General features: G+C 57.9%; 1 protein-coding gene across 15 annotated transcripts in view; it reads left to right on the top strand.

The window, feature by feature from the left end:
- The window catches only part of TCF3 (transcription factor 3), an 84631-nt gene that overhangs the window by 54855 nt on the left and 13014 nt on the right, over window positions 1-16762 (top strand). For all 15 annotated transcript variants that reach the window (XR_004361005.1, XM_032712093.1, XM_032712091.1 and 12 more), the window contains 10 exons: window positions 1979-2108; window positions 3741-3790; window positions 10328-10430; window positions 11053-11192; window positions 11320-11446; window positions 12294-12352; window positions 13041-13119; window positions 13880-13953; window positions 14510-14713; window positions 16081-16204. Coding sequence is in view for 14 of the 15 variants with exons in the window: in XM_032712093.1 (XP_032567984.1) it covers window positions 1979-2108; window positions 3741-3790; window positions 10328-10430; window positions 11053-11192; window positions 11320-11446; window positions 12294-12352; window positions 13041-13119; window positions 13880-13953; window positions 14510-14713; window positions 16081-16204 (1090 nt within the window). In the remaining variant the exon portion in view is untranslated. The remainder of the gene's footprint in view (window positions 1-1978; window positions 2109-3740; window positions 3791-10327; window positions 10431-11052; window positions 11193-11319; window positions 11447-12293; window positions 12353-13040; window positions 13120-13879; window positions 13954-14509; window positions 14714-16080; window positions 16205-16762) is intronic.

The raw sequence follows: 16762 nt of genomic DNA, 5'->3' as shown, positions 1-16762 counted from the left end.
CCACAGCCCGGCCCCGTCGGGTCACCCCGTGTGAACCCCCGGGCTGTGCTGGGGGAAGGGCTCTCTTCCTGTGGGGAATACCACAGGCATAAATCCGAGCCCAGGAACACAGTCCAGCAGCCCTGGGATGATCTTCCCTGCTGCCACCAGCATCCAGAAATAGTTTTTGGGGAAGGAGCGAGCACCTCTGCTTTGATGTGTTGCTCCAAGTGCCCCGTCAGTGCCCAGAGTGGCTCCGGGGAAACAGTCCCACCTTTTGGCCGGACAGCTTTTATTTCATCCGTGTACACACACGCACACATTACATGTTTTAATTTTACACAAATTGGTCATAATTTCCTCCTCTCTGAAGTGAGGATGTTTCCTTTGCTGGAGCAGCTGTGCTGGCTGTGCCAGAGTGGATTTCATTTACCACTGAAGCTGCTCAAACAAAACCGGGCCCGGTGCCAAGTGTTGCTTTTGGATGTGATGGTTTTGCTGGGCTCTCGTGGAGGAGGGGAGATATAAGGTAACAGAAATGAGGGGGGGGAATGGTGCTGCAGGGCTCTGGATCGGGTGGCAGATCCCATTTGATGTGAGGGGGAGACAAAACCCCCTTGTGTGGGGCTGGGGAGGTGAACGGAGCCAGCTGTGACCCCCAGAGCAGTTGTTGCTTCTGGCTCCCGTTTGGGGGAGTGAGGGGAGGGTTGACCTTTTTTTTTTATTATTTTTGAAAAGATGAAAAATGTTCTGGTGGAGATGCCCTGGCTGAGGGAGCAGGTTCTTCCCAAAAACACTCTGCTCCGAGGCAGAGCCGTGGCTTCCTCCTTGTTTAACGTTGAACCATCTCCAGAGGCATCTTGAGGGAGAGGGAATGGGAAGAAAACTCCTTTCTCTGGGAAATGGCCTTAAAATCCCAGAGATGCCCATGGGAGGAGCTGGGCAGCAGCTCCCGGGATCCCTCTGGGCTGCTTTCCTTGGCGGAGCAGGTCCGGTGTGACGGTAACCTGAGCGCTGGAACAGATTGCAGGAATGTCACCAGCTGTGAACACACGAGCTCCTCTTTCCCTCCCTGACCCCTTTCTGGAGGAGACGGAGTTTGAAAGCAGAGGTTTTTCTTTCCAGTTTCTCAAAAGCCTGAAATCCTCCTTTATTTCCCCGTGTTGCCCTCGGAAGATGGGTCAAAGCCGAGCTTTTGGGACTCGAAGGCCCTTTGCCAGCCCTGTGCAATTCCATGTAAATACACTGAACTTCCTCCCGAGGTGAGGGGGGCTGGAGGAAAGGTGGGATTGCTCCATCCCAGGAGGGAGAGAGCACCCTGGGCTCCAGCTCCCCCAGCTCTGCTTCCCAGCGTGCCCAAGGTCAGCCGGGATAAACACGGGGGAGGAGTTTCCTGGTTTTAGAAAGAGGGATTTGGCTTTTCTCTGATAAAACACAAGAGAAAACCACCCTGAGCAGCAGCAGCAGCTTGTTCCCAAGCAGGACTGGCCTGTGTCTGGATGTACCTGGGAATAAACCATTTTGCTTTTGCCAAAGGCTGAGCTCAGGTGTGAGTTTAACTTTGGAGGGAAGACAAGCTCCAGTTCCCCTGAACTTGTGTTTCTTGTCACAGTTCCCCCTGCACCCTCCAGGATCACTTTCCTGCTGCTATTTTGGGCTTTCCCAAACAAACAGAATTGGTTTATCCCACCCTCCTGGGCAGCAGGTGAGCTGGGACCACGATGCTCCCCACGATGGCACCTGCTGGTTTTCCTCCTTGGCTCGCAGGGGTTCCTTGCTGGGGTCCTGCAGGAAAACAGAAGCTGAAAGACCCTCTTGTTCCTCCACACCTACCCCCATATTTACGGGTTTGTTTTCCCTTCTAGCCCCTTGGCTTGTGTTTATTTTTCCCTTCAGCTGAGTTGGTGGGAAGGTGTCTCAAAGCAGCTCTGTTCTCTCCCAGCGAGTCGTTTTTCCAGCATAATTCCATGGAAGGGCTTCTCTCTCTCCTTGTTTGCAGGCCGGGTTCCTGCCCAGCGAGATGGGAATCGCCAGCCCGAGCACACTTTCCCCCACGGGGGGCAAAGGGGGGTCCCAGTATTTCTCTTACCCCAACAATCCTCGCAGGAGAGGTGCTGAGAGCAGCATTGGTGAGTCCCCACGTGCCACCCCCGGGTGCCACCGTGCTGGTTTTGTGCCACAGCTTGAGGGAACCTCAGGGGTGTCACCCTGAGGGCAGGTGCCCTCGTGGGATCTGCCTTTGGGGATGAGGAACTGAGGCTGGGAATGAGAACAGAGGGGTTGAAGATGACAAACTCATGTTGCCATGTGCATGTACCTGGCGTGAATTTGGTTTTTTGGGGGAGGGGAATGCATAGAAATATCTCTGTATATCTGTATAGAGATGTCTAACTTTAAAAAAATGAAGGGCTCAGAGTCAGGTGGAATTTCCTTCTTCCTGGAAAATGTCAGGTTAGCTGAAAGCAGCAAACGGCTCGAGGTTCTTCTCAGAACACCTCCAGCCACACTGCACATCACTAGTCATTCCTGGAAAACCTTGGAGTGCCTTGGCATTCTGTTTTTGTGGCCAGTGGCCCTCCCTGGAGCCCAAGAACGGGGTAACATGAGGTCCAGACACTCTGTCAGGACGTGGGAACTGCGCCCTGGGACACAGGGAATGTTCACTCTCTCCCTGCCTGCTCCATAGTTCCCAAGCAGGACTTGCCCGTGTCTGGATGTACCTGGGAATGAACCATTTTGCTTTTAGCAAAGGCTGAGCTCAGGTGTGAGTTTAACCTTGGAGGGAAGACAAGCTCCAGTTCCCCAGAAGTTGTGTTTCTTGTCACAGTTCCCCTGCACCCTCCAGAATCACTTTCCTGCTGCTCTTTTGGGCTTTCCCCAGCAAACGAAACCAGAAGTGACCCTGTGTGATGTGCTTTTCAGTAAAAGGCAGTCCCCACCCATTTTCAGCCTGGAAAATGATTCTTCTGTGTTCTATGGGATGAATTTCTCCTCCAGAGAAACATCCCAGCAGAGTCCCTTGCTGTGTTAGCACCCTGCCCCCCCAGCCACAGCCTTCCTTAATTATGACAAATAATGACCTTAATTATGAAAAATAATAAATAATAATGATGAGAAATAATAATATTAAAAATAGAAATTAAGAAAATATCAAATTAAAATATCAGAAGCACTGGTTGTGCTTCCCCTTGAGCCACTCAGGATGTTTCCCTACCACCTCCCTGAACTATCCCCCCCCGAGACACTGTCCCTCCAAAGCTGGACCTGGAGGGATGTACTGGGGGCTGGTCCTGGGAAGCACATCCCTGCTTCCTGCAGCAGTGAAGCTTTCCCAAGTATATCCTTATGTAAGGAGAAATGAAAATACAACCCAGCCCTGCACGTGTTCCCTTTCTCCACAGACCCACTTCAAGTTAAATTGTTTCCCAAAAAAACCCCCAACAAGGGTTTATAACATTAAATATTATAATATTTATGGGCTTGTTCTCTCCCAAGGAGCCCTTCCCCGTGGGGTGACACCTCTTGCTGCCCTGGGATCTCTGTCTGTGGGTGAAACCTTCTCCCAAAAGGTGCAGATGAGGTTTGGAGAGGTTCATCCTCGGACATTTTCACCGTTGATGCTTCCTTGGCTGCGGAACATTTGGGATCTGAGCCCTGTCTGTACCTGCAGCTTCCAACCCTGGAGACTTTTGTTGTAGCTGGTTTTCCCTCCCACTAAGCCCCTTCAAAACTTAGACCCTCTCTTCTCTCCCCTAACCCAGATGGACAGCCCAAAAAGGTTCGGAAGGTGCCTCCTGGACTCCCCTCCTCGGTAAGTGCCCGCAGCGTGTTCCCCGCAGGTGTCTCCTCCCTCCCTTGGGAATTATCCCAATCCTGGGAGCTGCCAGGGTCCTGCAACCCCAAACATCGAGGGTTTGGATTTTAGCAGCATGGGGAAGGGTTTTCCCAGCTCCCAAAGCAGGAGAACGGGGAAGTGATGCGAGGGAGAGCTCCTTAGGGAAGGAGCCGCAGCATTCCCGGTGCGGGGGCACCTCCCCAGCCGGAGCCCTGAGCCGTGGCCTCCTGCCCTGCGGCCCCTGCTCTGTTTGACGTTATGTCGCGAGTGAAACGCGATCCTCGAGGGGTCGGATTTCACTCCAGAAGGGAAACCAGCGCAGTTGGAGCGGGGAGGGCAGCTGAGCCCGCTCCAGGTGTGTGTGCACTGCCCGGGCTGCGCTCTGGGAAAGCTGAGCAGCCTGCAGGAATACGCTCCCCCTGCTCCCGCGGCTGTTCCAGGGGAATAGGCTGAACAATGTCTTTGTGGCTGCAAGTAATGGGATCTCCAGGAAAGCTAATTGGAGTGGGCTGGAGGGTTCCTGCAGGAATACGGGAGCTGTCTGGCGGCCGAGGCTGCATTCCTGGCTGGAGCGTTTGCGTGCTTGGAGCGGGATGGGATGGCTCTGTCCCCAGGGCTCTGTCCCCAGGCTCTGTCCCCAGGGCTCTGTCCCCAGGGCTCTGTCCCCAGGGCTCTGTCCCAGGGCTCCATCCCCAGGCTCTGTCCCAGGGCTCTGTCCCAGGGCTCTGTCCCCAGGGCTCCATCCCCAGGGCTCTGTCCCCAGGGCTCCATCCCCAGGCTCTGTCCCCAGGCCTCCATCCCCAGGCTCTGTCCCCAGGCTCTGTCTCAGGGCTCTGTCCCAGGGCTCTGTCCCCAGGCTCTGTCCCCAGGGCTCTGTCCCCAGGGCTCCATCCCCAGGCTCTGTCCCAGGGCTCTGTCCCCAGGGCTCTGTCCCCAGGCTCTGTCCCCAGGGCTCTGTTCCAGGGCTCTGTCCCATGGGCTCTGTCCCCAGGCTCTGTCCCCAGGGCTCTGTTCCAGGGCTCTGTCCCATGGGCTCTGTCCCCAGGGCTCTGTCCTAGGGCTCTGTCCCAGGGCTTTGTCCCCAGGCTCTGTCCCAGGGTTCTGTCCCCAGGCTGGGGCTGTGCCCTTGCCCAAGTGTGTCCTGTCACTCTCTGCCAAAGCTGGTGCTGGTGCAGTGCTCCCCCATTCCCCAGGGAACACCCCCATCCACGGGGGAGGTCTGTGCAGTTGCATTCCCTGGGTGCTGGCATAGAGCTGTAACCTCCACCACAGGCTCTGCCTTTGGAATTGCACCCTGAGATGCTGGTTTGGGAGGATGGAGGGAGAGGAAGGCACTGAGGGCTTGCCAGGTTGGGCTCACACTCTGGAGGGTGTTGAAGGGTCCGTGTGGATCCTCATGGTGCAGAAACCAGCTCCAGTGAGCAGGGCCAGGTTGCCCCAGGTCTGTGTTTTGCCAGGGAAAACCTGCTCAGAGCAGAGTCCGTGTTGCTGCCTCGAGTTTCTGTGTGAAATGTGGAGCTTTTAAAACCCAGACAACATGTGGGGAAAACATCACTCCCAACAAATGGCCTTTATTGGCCTCAGATTTCAAAGTGCCGGGACTGGACCCGTCCTGCTGGCAGTGCCCGGGAGGGCCCCGATTCCCACAGGAAAAGCCACTCGGCATTTGCCAAATCCCAGCCCCTTCCCTGTGTCTGAGCCAACACCTGCACGGTGGCCTTTCATGGGATGGTTTGGTTAGACAGGACTTTAAAGCTCATCCAGTGCCACCCCTGCCATGGGCAGGGACACCTTCCACTAGCCCAGGTGGCTCCAAGCCCCGTCCAACCTGGCCTTGAACACTTCCAGGGATGGGGCAGCTACAGCTGCTCTTGGCAACCTGTGCCAGGGCCTCCCCACCCATGAGGGTGAATTTCCTCCTCATGTCCCCCCTAAATCTCCCTCCTTGCCCTGGCTGGCACCTCGGCTGCCCCTTGATGCCAAAGCTCTGATTTCTGGAGCACAGGGTGGTGCTGCGTCTTTCCCTCACCCTCCCTGTGCCGTGAGCTCCGGCTTCCTGGTTTGTTTTTGAACTTCCACACCTGGGGAGAGAAATCCGTGCCGAGGCGGCGGGAGAAGTGTGAAGCAGAAGGAGTGGCCTCAAAGGCAGCGGATCAAAGGCTCTTTCTTGTCTGACTGGCCCGTGCAGGAGCCCGCCCCGTGTTATCACTGGACCCCGTGCAAAATAAATAGGTTAATCAGCATCTTATTAAAATGAAGTACTTTAATCTGTAATTCCCGAGCTGCTTTGAAAACTCGCCGAGGTCAGCGGCTGGAAGGGTTGGGGGTGGCTGGGGGGGGAGTGATGATGCCAAAGGCACCGAGAGGCACTGGCAGCGTGAGGTGGTTCAGGGGGAATGTGAGGGGTGATGCCAGGCAGGGGCACAGAGAGACCTGTTCTGGTAACCTGCAGCCTTTGGGCTCAGTGCTCACATCCTGAGGAGGCCACGGAGATGCTCCAGGGCTGGAGCCCCTCTGCTCTGGAGCCAGGCTGGGAGAGCTGGGGGGGTTCACCTGGAGAAGAGAAGGATCCAGGGAGAGCTGAGAGCCCCTTGCAGGGCCTAAAGGGGCTCCAGGAGAGCTGGAGAGGGACTTGGGACAAGGGATGGAGGGACAGGACAAGGGGAATGGCTTCCCACTGCCAGAGTGCAGGGAGAGATGGGATATTGGGAAGGAATTCTTGGCAATGAGGGTGTTGAGGCCCTGGCACAGGTTGCCCAGAGCAGCTGTAGCTGCCCCATCCCTGGAAGTGTTCAAGGCCAGGTTGGATCAAAGTAGCAACCTGGGCTAGTGGAAGGTGTCCCTGCCCATGACAGGGAGTGGAATGAGATGAGCTTTAAGGTCCCTTCCAGCCCAAACCATTCCATGATTCCAGGCAATAGGTTGCCCTCAGGACACGAAGCCCCTTGGAGCCTCCCTGCAGCTCTGGAGCTCCTGACCACAGGCTGGTGTGTCCAGGCACAGGACCCAGGGCTGGATGGGGCCCCCCAGGCCCTGCTGCACATCAGCTGCTGAGCCACAGGAACCCGGGGAGGGATTTTGTGCAAGTCAGTTCCTGCAGGATTTTGTTGCCGCAGCGAGCGCGGTGCCGGGGAGCTGCTTCGGCCTGTGAATTCCCAGTCTGGTCACTGCTCTGTTTAGCCTCAGTCTGCCCGAAGTCCCACCCCAGCTCCTGCGTTTGAGCAAGAAAAACAGGGAGGGGAAAACAACCCAACACCACAAAGCGCTGCGGATCCCAGCGCTGGGGCTTTTCAAGCGGCTCTCGCCGCGCTGGCAATTTTAACCGGAGGAAATGACCTCACCTGGAGGTCCCCGAGGCCGCCGGCTGAGGGCTGGGGCCACGGGCTGGGGAAGGGCTGGGGAACGGGGACCTGGCCCTGATTTACTGTTTCCTGCAGCGCTTGGCCGCCGGCTCGGCCCCGGCTCGGCCGCCGTGCCCGCACGGAGGGGCTCAGTGCTCCTCACTTGGCTGAGGCAGTGAGGGATGGAGTCGGCTTTTCACGGCCTCCCCTGTGCCCAGCAGCGAAAGAAAAAATTTGGAGGGGTCAGGGCCGGAACTGTGGTGAAATTTGGCTCCAACCGGAGTTGGGGGGGGGTGTCCAGGATGGGGGAGCAACAAGGCGAACTCCTCTCTGCTTTGCTTCTGCCCCCGCTCTGCCTCCCCCCTGCTTTGCACCCCCTTGCCCCTCCATCCCTGCGATTTTGCTCTCCCGGTTTCCAGCGGGGATGTAGGAAATGGCTGTTGGGGCCGGCGGCCCCCCCCGCGCCGCTGCGGCGCAGCTGCCTCTGGCGCTGGCCGGGCGCCAGCCCCTGGCAGATGGCGCGGGGCTCTTTAGGCTGCTTCCCTCGGCTCCCCGGCCCAGCTCCCGCCATTTAATCAAATTATAGGAAAAGGCAATTTGCTGGGTTTTCGCTCCCCCCTCCCCACACACACACACACACCCCCCGCTCCATTCCCCCACTGCCCGCGCGTGGCTCCCCGTGCCCGCGGCGCTGCCCCCGCTGCCCCTCCGAGGCCAAGGGGCCTGGAATTCTCTTTTTCGAGCGAGGGATGAAGGGCAGCTGCCAGTGTCTGTCAGGATTTTCCCTCCCCCCTCTCTTTATTTCATTTTTTTTTTTGCCTTTAGTTCACGAGTTCCCCACAGAACCACGGAATCGGGAGCGTTGGAAGAGCTCTCTGAGGTCATCGAGCCCAACCATCACCCCAGCACTAACCCCTGTCCCCAAGTGCCACATCTGTATGTCTTTGAACACTTCCAGTGATGGTGACTCCACCACTGCCTTGGGCAGCCTGTGCCAGTGCCTGACCACTCTTTCAGTGAAGAAATTTCCCCTGATATCCCACCTGAGCCTTCCCTGGCACAACTTGAGGCTGTTTCCTCTTGTCCTTGTCTCTGTCTGGGAGCAGAGCCTGAGCCCCCCTGGCTCCCCCCTCCTGTGAGGGGGTTGCAGAGCCAGAAGGTCCCCCCCGAGCCTCCTTTTCTCCAGGCTGAGCCCCCCCAGCTCCCTCAGCCGCTCCTGGTGCTCCAGCCCCTCCCTCAGCTCTGTTATCCCTTCACCTGCTCTCCATCCACAGCACCAACACCCACAAGGTGATTTCAGCTCCCTGTGGCCCTGCAGGGTCCAGCCACCCGTGAGCCAACACGTGGGGAAGGACCAGGGCTGCCCCTGGGGTTCTGAACGCCCCAGTTTTGGGAGAAGCTGCTCCAAGAAATGGGAACCTCAGCTGCCAGGGGAAAATGAAGCCATGGATATACTGAAGTGCAGCCACTGGAGCTTTTCAGAGGAGTTTGGTGGGATTTGGGGGATTTTTTTTTTTTATTTTTTTTTAAACAAAAAGAAGCCTGGAATGGGCTGCCCAGGACAGTGGTGGAGTTACTACCCCTGGAAGCATTCAAAAAGTGCATGGATGTGACATTTGAGGACGTGGCTTAGTGGTGAACATGGTGGTGGTGCTGGACTTGATGATCTTGAGGGTCTTTTCCAGCCTAAACGATTCTGTGATTCTGATTTTTATTCCCCACCACCAATTCTGCCCCTTCTTGCTGGTGAGGGCCGGGGCTGGAAGGGAGCAACTGGCTGTGGGGAAAGAGAAACTCAGGGCAGGTTTTCTTCCCAAAGAGAGCCGTGTGTGCCAGGCAGAGCCCAGCCAGCCCCTGTCCCCGCCCCTGTTTTCGGCTGGATTTAAAAAAGAAAAGATTGTCAGTTTCAGAATGAATCAAAGGGGATGAAAATAAGCTGTGACAAAAGTTCTCACATCATTTTGAGTGGCATTTCAGTTTCTTTGAGTGCCATTTCGGTTTCTTTGCGTATTGAATTTCTGGGTTTCTTTTTAAAAAAAAAATAAAGGTGTGTTTTTGCCCTGGCACAAGGTGATTTTCAGTCAGGGCTTTCTAGGATGGGTTTGGTTAGTTTAGAAAGGAAGGGAAAGCCTTTTCTGTTGCTTAATGTGCTGTTAAATCACGTAGCTGAGCAGTGCTGCAGAAATCTGTCCCAGAGCTGTCCCCTCCCCTTGACAACCCTTCCGAGGGGCTGCTCAGCCCTCGGTGTCCCCTGTGCCACAGTTTCCCCTCGAGCTGGTTCGTGTGGCAGGTTTGGGCAGGGGCTGTGCTGGGGAGCCTGGCACACGCCAGGGTTGGCACAGGGGGTCCCGAGGCCACAGCAGCCCCCGGTGGCAGCCCCCAGCCCGTCCCCTGGCGCGGGGTCACCGCACAGCAGTGGTGGCTTTTGTGGTTACCCAGAAAAACTTATAACCGCGGAAAACGGAACTGGAGCAGAGTCGAAACTTCTGCTGGTGCTGCTGAGCTCTGCAGGAGGGGGCTGGGGGACCCACGGGGTTACGGGAAGGCAGAGGGGCTGGGGGTGTCCCCTGTGCCCTCTGTGCCCTCTGTGCCCTGCACCCTGTGCCCTGTCCCCTGCCCCACTGCCCACAGGGCTGTGCCCTTCAAGGACTTTGGCTGAACCTCTCCAGTGCTGCCCAGATCTGCTGTGGGATGAATAAAAGTGAAGCTCCTGGACTCGTGGAATGGTTTGGGATGGACAGGACCTTAGAGCCCATCCAGTCCCACCCCCTTCCATGGGCAGGGACACCTTCCACTAGCCCAGGTGGCTCCAAGCCCTGTCCAACCTGGCCTTGGACACTTCCAGGGATGGGGCAGCCACAGCTGCTCTGGGAAACCTGTGCCAGGGCCTCCCCACCCTCACAGCAAACAATTTCTCCCAATATCCCATCTATCCCTGCCCTCTGGCAGTGGGAAGCCATTCCCTGTGCCCTGTCTCTCCAGGCCCTTGAAAGGCCAGTTAAGTGAAAGGCTGCTCTGTTGCCATGGGAGAGGCCACTCAGATCCTTCTGAAGTTTAAGTTTGAAGTTTAAATTTGAAGTTTGGGCTGTGCAGGGTTAGGGAGAGGCATGGTGAGGATGTGGGGCCTTGGAGTGGCCAAGCAGTTCTCTTCAACCCTTTTCCTGCCCCACAGGTGTATCCATCCAACTCAGGTGATGACTACAGCAGGGATCCAGCTGGATATACTCCCTCAAAACCTCCCAGCACTGTGTATCCTGGAGCCTTTTATATGGCAGGTGAGTTATTCACACCCTGGGGCAGAGCAGGGCTGCCTGGATTGTCACAGACCACAGGAGGGATTAGATGGAGGAGGCTCAGGACAGGAGTGCATGAGACAAAAAGCAGCCCTGAAATCATAGAATTATGGAATATCCTGAACTGGAAGGGACCCACAGGGATCATCCAGTCACAACTCCTGGCCCTGCCCAGGACACCCCAACAATCCCACCCTGTCCCTCAGAGCGTTGTCCAAACGCTCCTGGAGCTCTGGCAGCCTTGGGGCCGTGCCCACTGCCCTGGGGAGCCTGGGCAGTGCCCCAGCACCCTCTGGGGGCTTTCCCTGAGATCCATCCCAAGCCCCCTAGCACAGCTCCAGCCCTTCCCTGGGTCCTGTCCCTTCCCCTGTCCTGTCCCTTTCCCTGAGATCCATCCCAACCCCCCTGGCACAGCTCCAGCCCTTCCCTGGGTCCTGTTCCTGGTCCCAGAGAGATGGTCCCGATTTGCTCAGCGGGGGATGCTCAGTGTAGACAGGACAGGATGGGGACAGTCACAGCCCCTCAGCCCGGGCTGACCTCCCCCTGGGGGGCTGGGGGCTGCCTGGGGTGTCTCTGCCCTTCCCAGCTCCATTTTTCCTTTCAGATGGACTCCATAACTCGCCAGACCTGTGGAGTTCCCCGGGTACCATGAGCCAGTCAAGTTACGGTGCCATGCTGGGCAGCTCCTCCTCCCCACTCCCACAGCCCAGTGGCTTCAACAGTTTACACCAGCACGAACGCATGGTAACGTGTCCCCCGGGGCTGGGGGGCCCTGTCACCTCCATGTCACCTCCTTCCATGGCTCTGGGCCGATGCCAAAGCCCAGCAGCTTTCCCAGGGCTCCTCTCACCCGTCTCCTCCTCCCTGCCAGAACTACCAGCTGCATTCAGGAGAGGTGAACGGGGGACTCCCCTCCGTGTCCGGCTTCTCCTCGGCCTCCACGCCCTACGGAGTGTCCAGTCACACGCCCCCGATCAGCGGCACAGACAATATGATGGGTACGTCCAGCCCCCGGGGGGACCCCCCTGCCCTGCACAGGCTCACCTGGAAAACCAAAGTCTTGGGCCTGAGGCATCCAAAACCCCTCGTGTGTCACCTGTGCCTGGAGTCGCTGTGTGAGGCATAGTGAGGTTCCTGCTGCTGGATACCTGGAGCAGGGAGATATCTGTGGGGTTTACACCTCCTGTGGTGGATCTGGGAAGGGCCCAGGAGCTCTGACATTATCCCTTGGAGGTGCTGTGGCTTACATGAGTTGCGGGAAGGATTTGCACCTGTGTGAAGCTGTTCACTTAAATCCAGAATGGGAATGTTCGTGCTGCATTTAGATACCATGTTAACCCCTGAGTGCTTTAATCTCTGACCCTGCTGAACCTGTTACCAAACCTGTTACTGAAATGAACTTATGCTCCCCAGGAAATGAGGATCCTGACCTGGATTTGTAGAAAAACTCTTTATTTTTCTACAGGGAATCAAGTTTGGGATTCATAGAATGATAGAATCATTAAGGTTGGAAAAGACCTCCAAGATCATCCAGTCTATTGGTTATTGTAGGAGCTTAAAATGCCCCATGGCAATGGGCTGTGCTGCTGCAGAGACATCTGATTGCTGTTGGTGGCACCTCCAACCCAGAGCTTAGAGAGACTTTCGTGCAGTCCCCTGAAGGCTGTCAGGGGGATTGTGCCCCTGGGCTGCCCTGAGCCAGACAAACATTTCATTGTCAAGCAAAGCACTAAAAGCAAAAAGTTTCCACCTCAGAGCAGGTGACCCCAGAGAAGGTCTGGTAGGGTGCCACATCCTGCTGGGCTCTGGTGCCCTGGCAGTGACATCTGTGTCCTCTCCTGGCAGGTAACAGAGGAACCACAGCCGGGAGCTCTGGAGACGCGCTCGGGAAGGCACTGGCCTCGGTAAGGCTTAGGATCATCCCTGGCCTGCTCCTGGTGCTCTTGCTGCACTGGACCCCCTCTCCACACAAAACAGGGAATATGGACACAGTGAGAAGTTTGGGTGAATGCAGCCCAAATCCACAGCAGACTCTGAGGGAGGGTTTTCCCCACTCCATGTGCTACCATCTCAGTCCTGGTGCCTCTTGGCAGATGAGGAAACGGAGGCAACTGCTTGTTGCAGCCCCATGACCAGCCCAGGACCCCCCAACCTCGTGCTCTCTGCCAAGACCACCCTGCACAGCCCCCGTGGCAGGACTTGCAGGTCCCAGTAGTCCTGGCCCTGCATGTGCTGGTTCAGACTGGAGGGCACTGGTCTCACTGGGTTATCAGAGTTGCCTTTGTCCCCTTCAGTGACCTTTGCACAGTGGCAGAGGGGGGCTGGCAGTGCACCCTGTGACAATTCCATAGGGCTCTCATGTCCTTCCAAGGTGGGACCCGAAGATTGGAGGCTGCACTCAGGGGTGGGGACAGAGAGAGACCCTGGGGGGGTTGATGGGGGGGGCTGGGGGGAGCCAGGCTGGGCCTTCACGTTGGGTGTGGGTTTGGGACAGGGGGTCCCCTCAGGGGTCCCAGTGGGTGGTGGGTGCTGCTGGGAGGGGGCAGTGGCTCAGGGTGGGCACTGCTCACTGCCCTCCCTCTCTCTCCCCAGATTTACTCCCCTGATCACTCTAGCAATAACTTCTCCTCAAACCCCTCCACACCGGTCGGCTCCCCGCAGGGGCTTGCAGGTGAGTGACAGATGTTGTTCTCTGGGTCGGGTTTGCTTTTGGGAGCCTCCCAGATCAGCCCCAAACCCTCACTACAGAGCCCAGGGGTGGCAGTGACCCTGGGACCTGCTCCTGCCGTTCCTGATCCTGTCCCTGAGCATCCCATCTCACAGAGGCTGTCCCTGGATTTGTCTCCCATGGGAGAAGCACACTGGGAACTGGGAAGCAGCCAACCAGTTAGAACCCATTTCCAGCACCTGAAAGCCTGTCCCTGCTGCCCTCGGGCAGGACAAGGTCCCATTGTGCCCAGCAGAGCTGGTACCCGAGTTCCCCGTGCCCAGGGTGCAGCCCCAAGGTCACAGCGTGTCACTGAGACCAGGGACAATTGGAAACCTTTTGAGTCTGAAGGCCTGAGCTCAGCTCCCTGCTGAGCCAGAGCAGAGGCTGAGCCCATAGTGCCACGAGGTGCCATGTGGTGGCCCATGCAGTGCCATGGTGCCACAGTGGCCTGTGCAATGCCATGTGGTGCTGTGATGGCCTGTGTGGTGCCATGGTGGCCCACGTGGTGCCGTGCAGTGCCACGGGGGCCTGTGTGGTGCCGTGGTGTCCCATGCTGGTGCCGTGCAGTGCTGCGGTGATCCCCGCGGTGCCATGGGGTGCTGAGCGTGGCACGGTGGCCTGTGCTCAGCGTGGTGGCCCCTGCAGTGCCGTGCTGTGGCCCAGCTTCCAGCCCCATCTAGTGGCAGCCGGTGCCGGTGCCCAGCTCTCCGTTTGTCCCCAGGCACGTCGCAGTGGCCGCGGGCGAGCGGAGCGGGTGCCTTATCTCCCAGCTACGAAGGGAGCCTCCACACTTTGGTGAGTGGCTGCTCCTTTGCTCTCCCGTCCCCTGGGGCCTGGTGGGGAAGGATTTTTGGGGGAAGTCCTCTCCCCTGAATGGCCAGGGCCTGGAATCAGGTGTTTGGTCAAGATGGATGGATGTGTCCCTGGGCCTGGAGCCTCACTGGCACCTGGACAGCCTGGCACCCTCCCACTATCCATGGCCCTGGGATGGATTCCTGGCAGGTTTCTGCCTCCCTTCCCTGAGCAGCTCTGCTGGTGTGACTGGTGTGACCCCTTGTGCCTTTAGGGGATGGCACTGACTGAGGGGTTATTTCTCCCCATCCCTGCCCTGCAGTACTTCAGCGCTGGATTGCCACGAGCTGTCCTGCAGTGCAGAGCTGCAGCAGGCTGCTGGCTCAGTGGGATTACAATCATGGAATCATGGAATGGTTTGGGTTGGGAGGGACCTTAAAGCCCATATCATTCCCATGGGCAGGGACACCTGCCACCAGACCAGGTTGCTCCAACCTGGCCTTGGACACTTCCAGGGACGGGCAGTTAACACAGACCTCTCTCTGTCCTGTCCTTCCAGCAAAACAAAATGGAAGACAGGTTGGACGAAGCCATCCACGTGCTGAGGAACCACGCCGTGGGCCAGACCGCTGCCATGCCCAGCAACCACGGGGACATGCACGGGCTCCTGGGCTCAGCACCACCCCACAGTGCCGCCGTGGGCAGCCTGGGCCAGGCCTTCCCTGCCTCGGTCATGGCCCTGGGCAACAGGCACCCGAGCCTGGTACGTGTGGGGGCATCGTGGCAGCTGGTGGGGACACGCTGGGGACACGTGCTGCGTGTGGGGTGCCCTGGCATCCAGAGGGATGAGAACAGCTCAGCGTGCCCCAGCGGGGGTTGACAGTGCTGAGTGGGTGACGTGCATGGAAGTCACCTGCTGTGTTCCCACAGGGAGGGTTGAATCCCATCTCCTTCCACCCCCTGCCATGGTCAGGGACACCTTCCATTATCCCAGGTTGCTCCAAGCCTTGTCCAACCTGGCTTTGAACAGTCCCAGGGATGAGGCAGCTACAGCTTCTCCGGGCACACCGAGTCCACCCTCAGCACAGACGTGGCTCTTGGCACAAGCTCTGTGTGCACTTTGTTCATGCCCCTTCTCAGGGCAGGCAGAAGTGGTGAAAGTCTTCTTTACCTGCAACATGGATGGAAATCCCTCAAAACAGCTTCAAACCATCCCTGGAGTATGCAGGGAGAAGGAGAGGAGGGATCCAGTGGGTTTAAGAGAGCCAGGTATCACCAGGAATTCCCTGCTCTGAATGCTTTGGGCAGGCACCGTGTCCTACCCTGCGTGTGGGGAGTGCTGGTGTGTGAGGGCTCTTTCTGGCTCCAGGGAATGGGACAGATTCCAGGCTCCCTGAGCATGTGGATGCTGAGGTCCCATGCTGGGTCACCAGGATCCCCCTTGTCCAGAGGCTGGTGACCACAGCAGCACATTTTTGGCAGAACTGGTTGCCTGCTGCAGCAGCACGTCTCCAGACTCTGGAACCAGTTGTGAGCCCCTTCCAGGCTTCCTGGACTCTGCTCCTGAGCAAGGAATCAGATGTGATCACACATGTGTCCTGCCAGCTGCAAACCCAGCGTGTGGGCAGCAGGGCTGGCTCTGTCCTGCCAGTCCCTGGCCTGTGTGGCACAGCCTGGGGGCCGTGGGCTCGGAAGGGCTGCCTGGCCCTCACCCTTTCTGGAGCCAAGTTCACATTGCTGGGATGTCCCTCGCTCTGATGGCACTGGGTGGTGGCAGAAACAGTGGTGCTTGATGGAGACAGGACATGTGTCCTTCCCAAAGTGCCAGCCTTGCACCCAGGCAGGGATGGGCTTTTCCATGGCGGGGGCACAGCTCCGATGGTGGCTTTGGGCTGGGCCCAGCTCATGTGCAGAGCTGCAGTGTCGCTGCCACAGTCCTCAGAGAGCTGGTGCTGGAGCAGGCTGGCTCTTCCCTCCCTCGTGCCTGTGCTCTGGGTGATGGGACTGTGCAAGGGGAGCACACAGCTGGGCCTTAGCCCAGTCCATGGAGCCCTGGGGGTGTCCTCAGGTGACTGTCCCCCTGCCTGCTGGCTGTGACATGTCCCCCTTGCTCTGCTTGTTGTGCTGTAGGTGGGAGGAGGTCACCCCGAAGACGGCTTGTCCAGCAACCCCAGCTTGCTCCACAACCACGTCACACTTCCATCCCAGCCCAGCTCACTCCCCGACCTCAGCAGGCAGCAGGACACGTACAGCGGTAAGGCAGCTCTGCACGTCGGGGCTCACCTGTGCCAGGGCTCACCTGTGCCAGGGCTCACCTGTGCCAGGGCTCACCTGCCAGGGAGAGAGAGAGTTTGGGTCACCTGTCAGGTCCAGCCCTGTGCAGCAGCAGCCCAGGGGGACATGGATGCTCCTGCAAGGCTGGTGCTTCCCTGCATGATCCACAGGGCAGTTTTGACCTTGAGCCTTTTCCAGAGATTTTATAGAATCCCAGACTGGTTTGGGTTGAAAGGGACCTTAAAGCCCATCCAGTGCCACCCCCTGCCATGGGCAGGGACACCTTCTACCATCGCAGGTTGCTTCAAACCCCATCCAACCTGGCCCTGGACACTGCCAGGGATGGAGCAGCCACAGCTGCTCCTGGCAACCTGTGCCAGGGCCCCACCACCCTCACAACCAAGAATTTCTTCCCAATATCCCATCTAATGCTAGTAGGTTTGACCTACATGTCCCTGTCCCTCCTGCCAGCTGTGGGTGCACAGCCCCCCAGGCCCTGCTCTGCTGGAGAGGTTGAGCTCTCATTTTAGAGGGCGTG

Source organism: Chiroxiphia lanceolata, chromosome 27 (genome assembly GCF_009829145.1).
Source record: "Chiroxiphia lanceolata isolate bChiLan1 chromosome 27, bChiLan1.pri, whole genome shotgun sequence".
Classification (NCBI taxonomy): domain Eukaryota; kingdom Metazoa; phylum Chordata; class Aves; order Passeriformes; family Pipridae; genus Chiroxiphia; species Chiroxiphia lanceolata.
The sequence above is the reverse complement of the archived record's forward strand: the minus strand, read 5'-3'. Positions and strand labels throughout refer to the sequence as shown.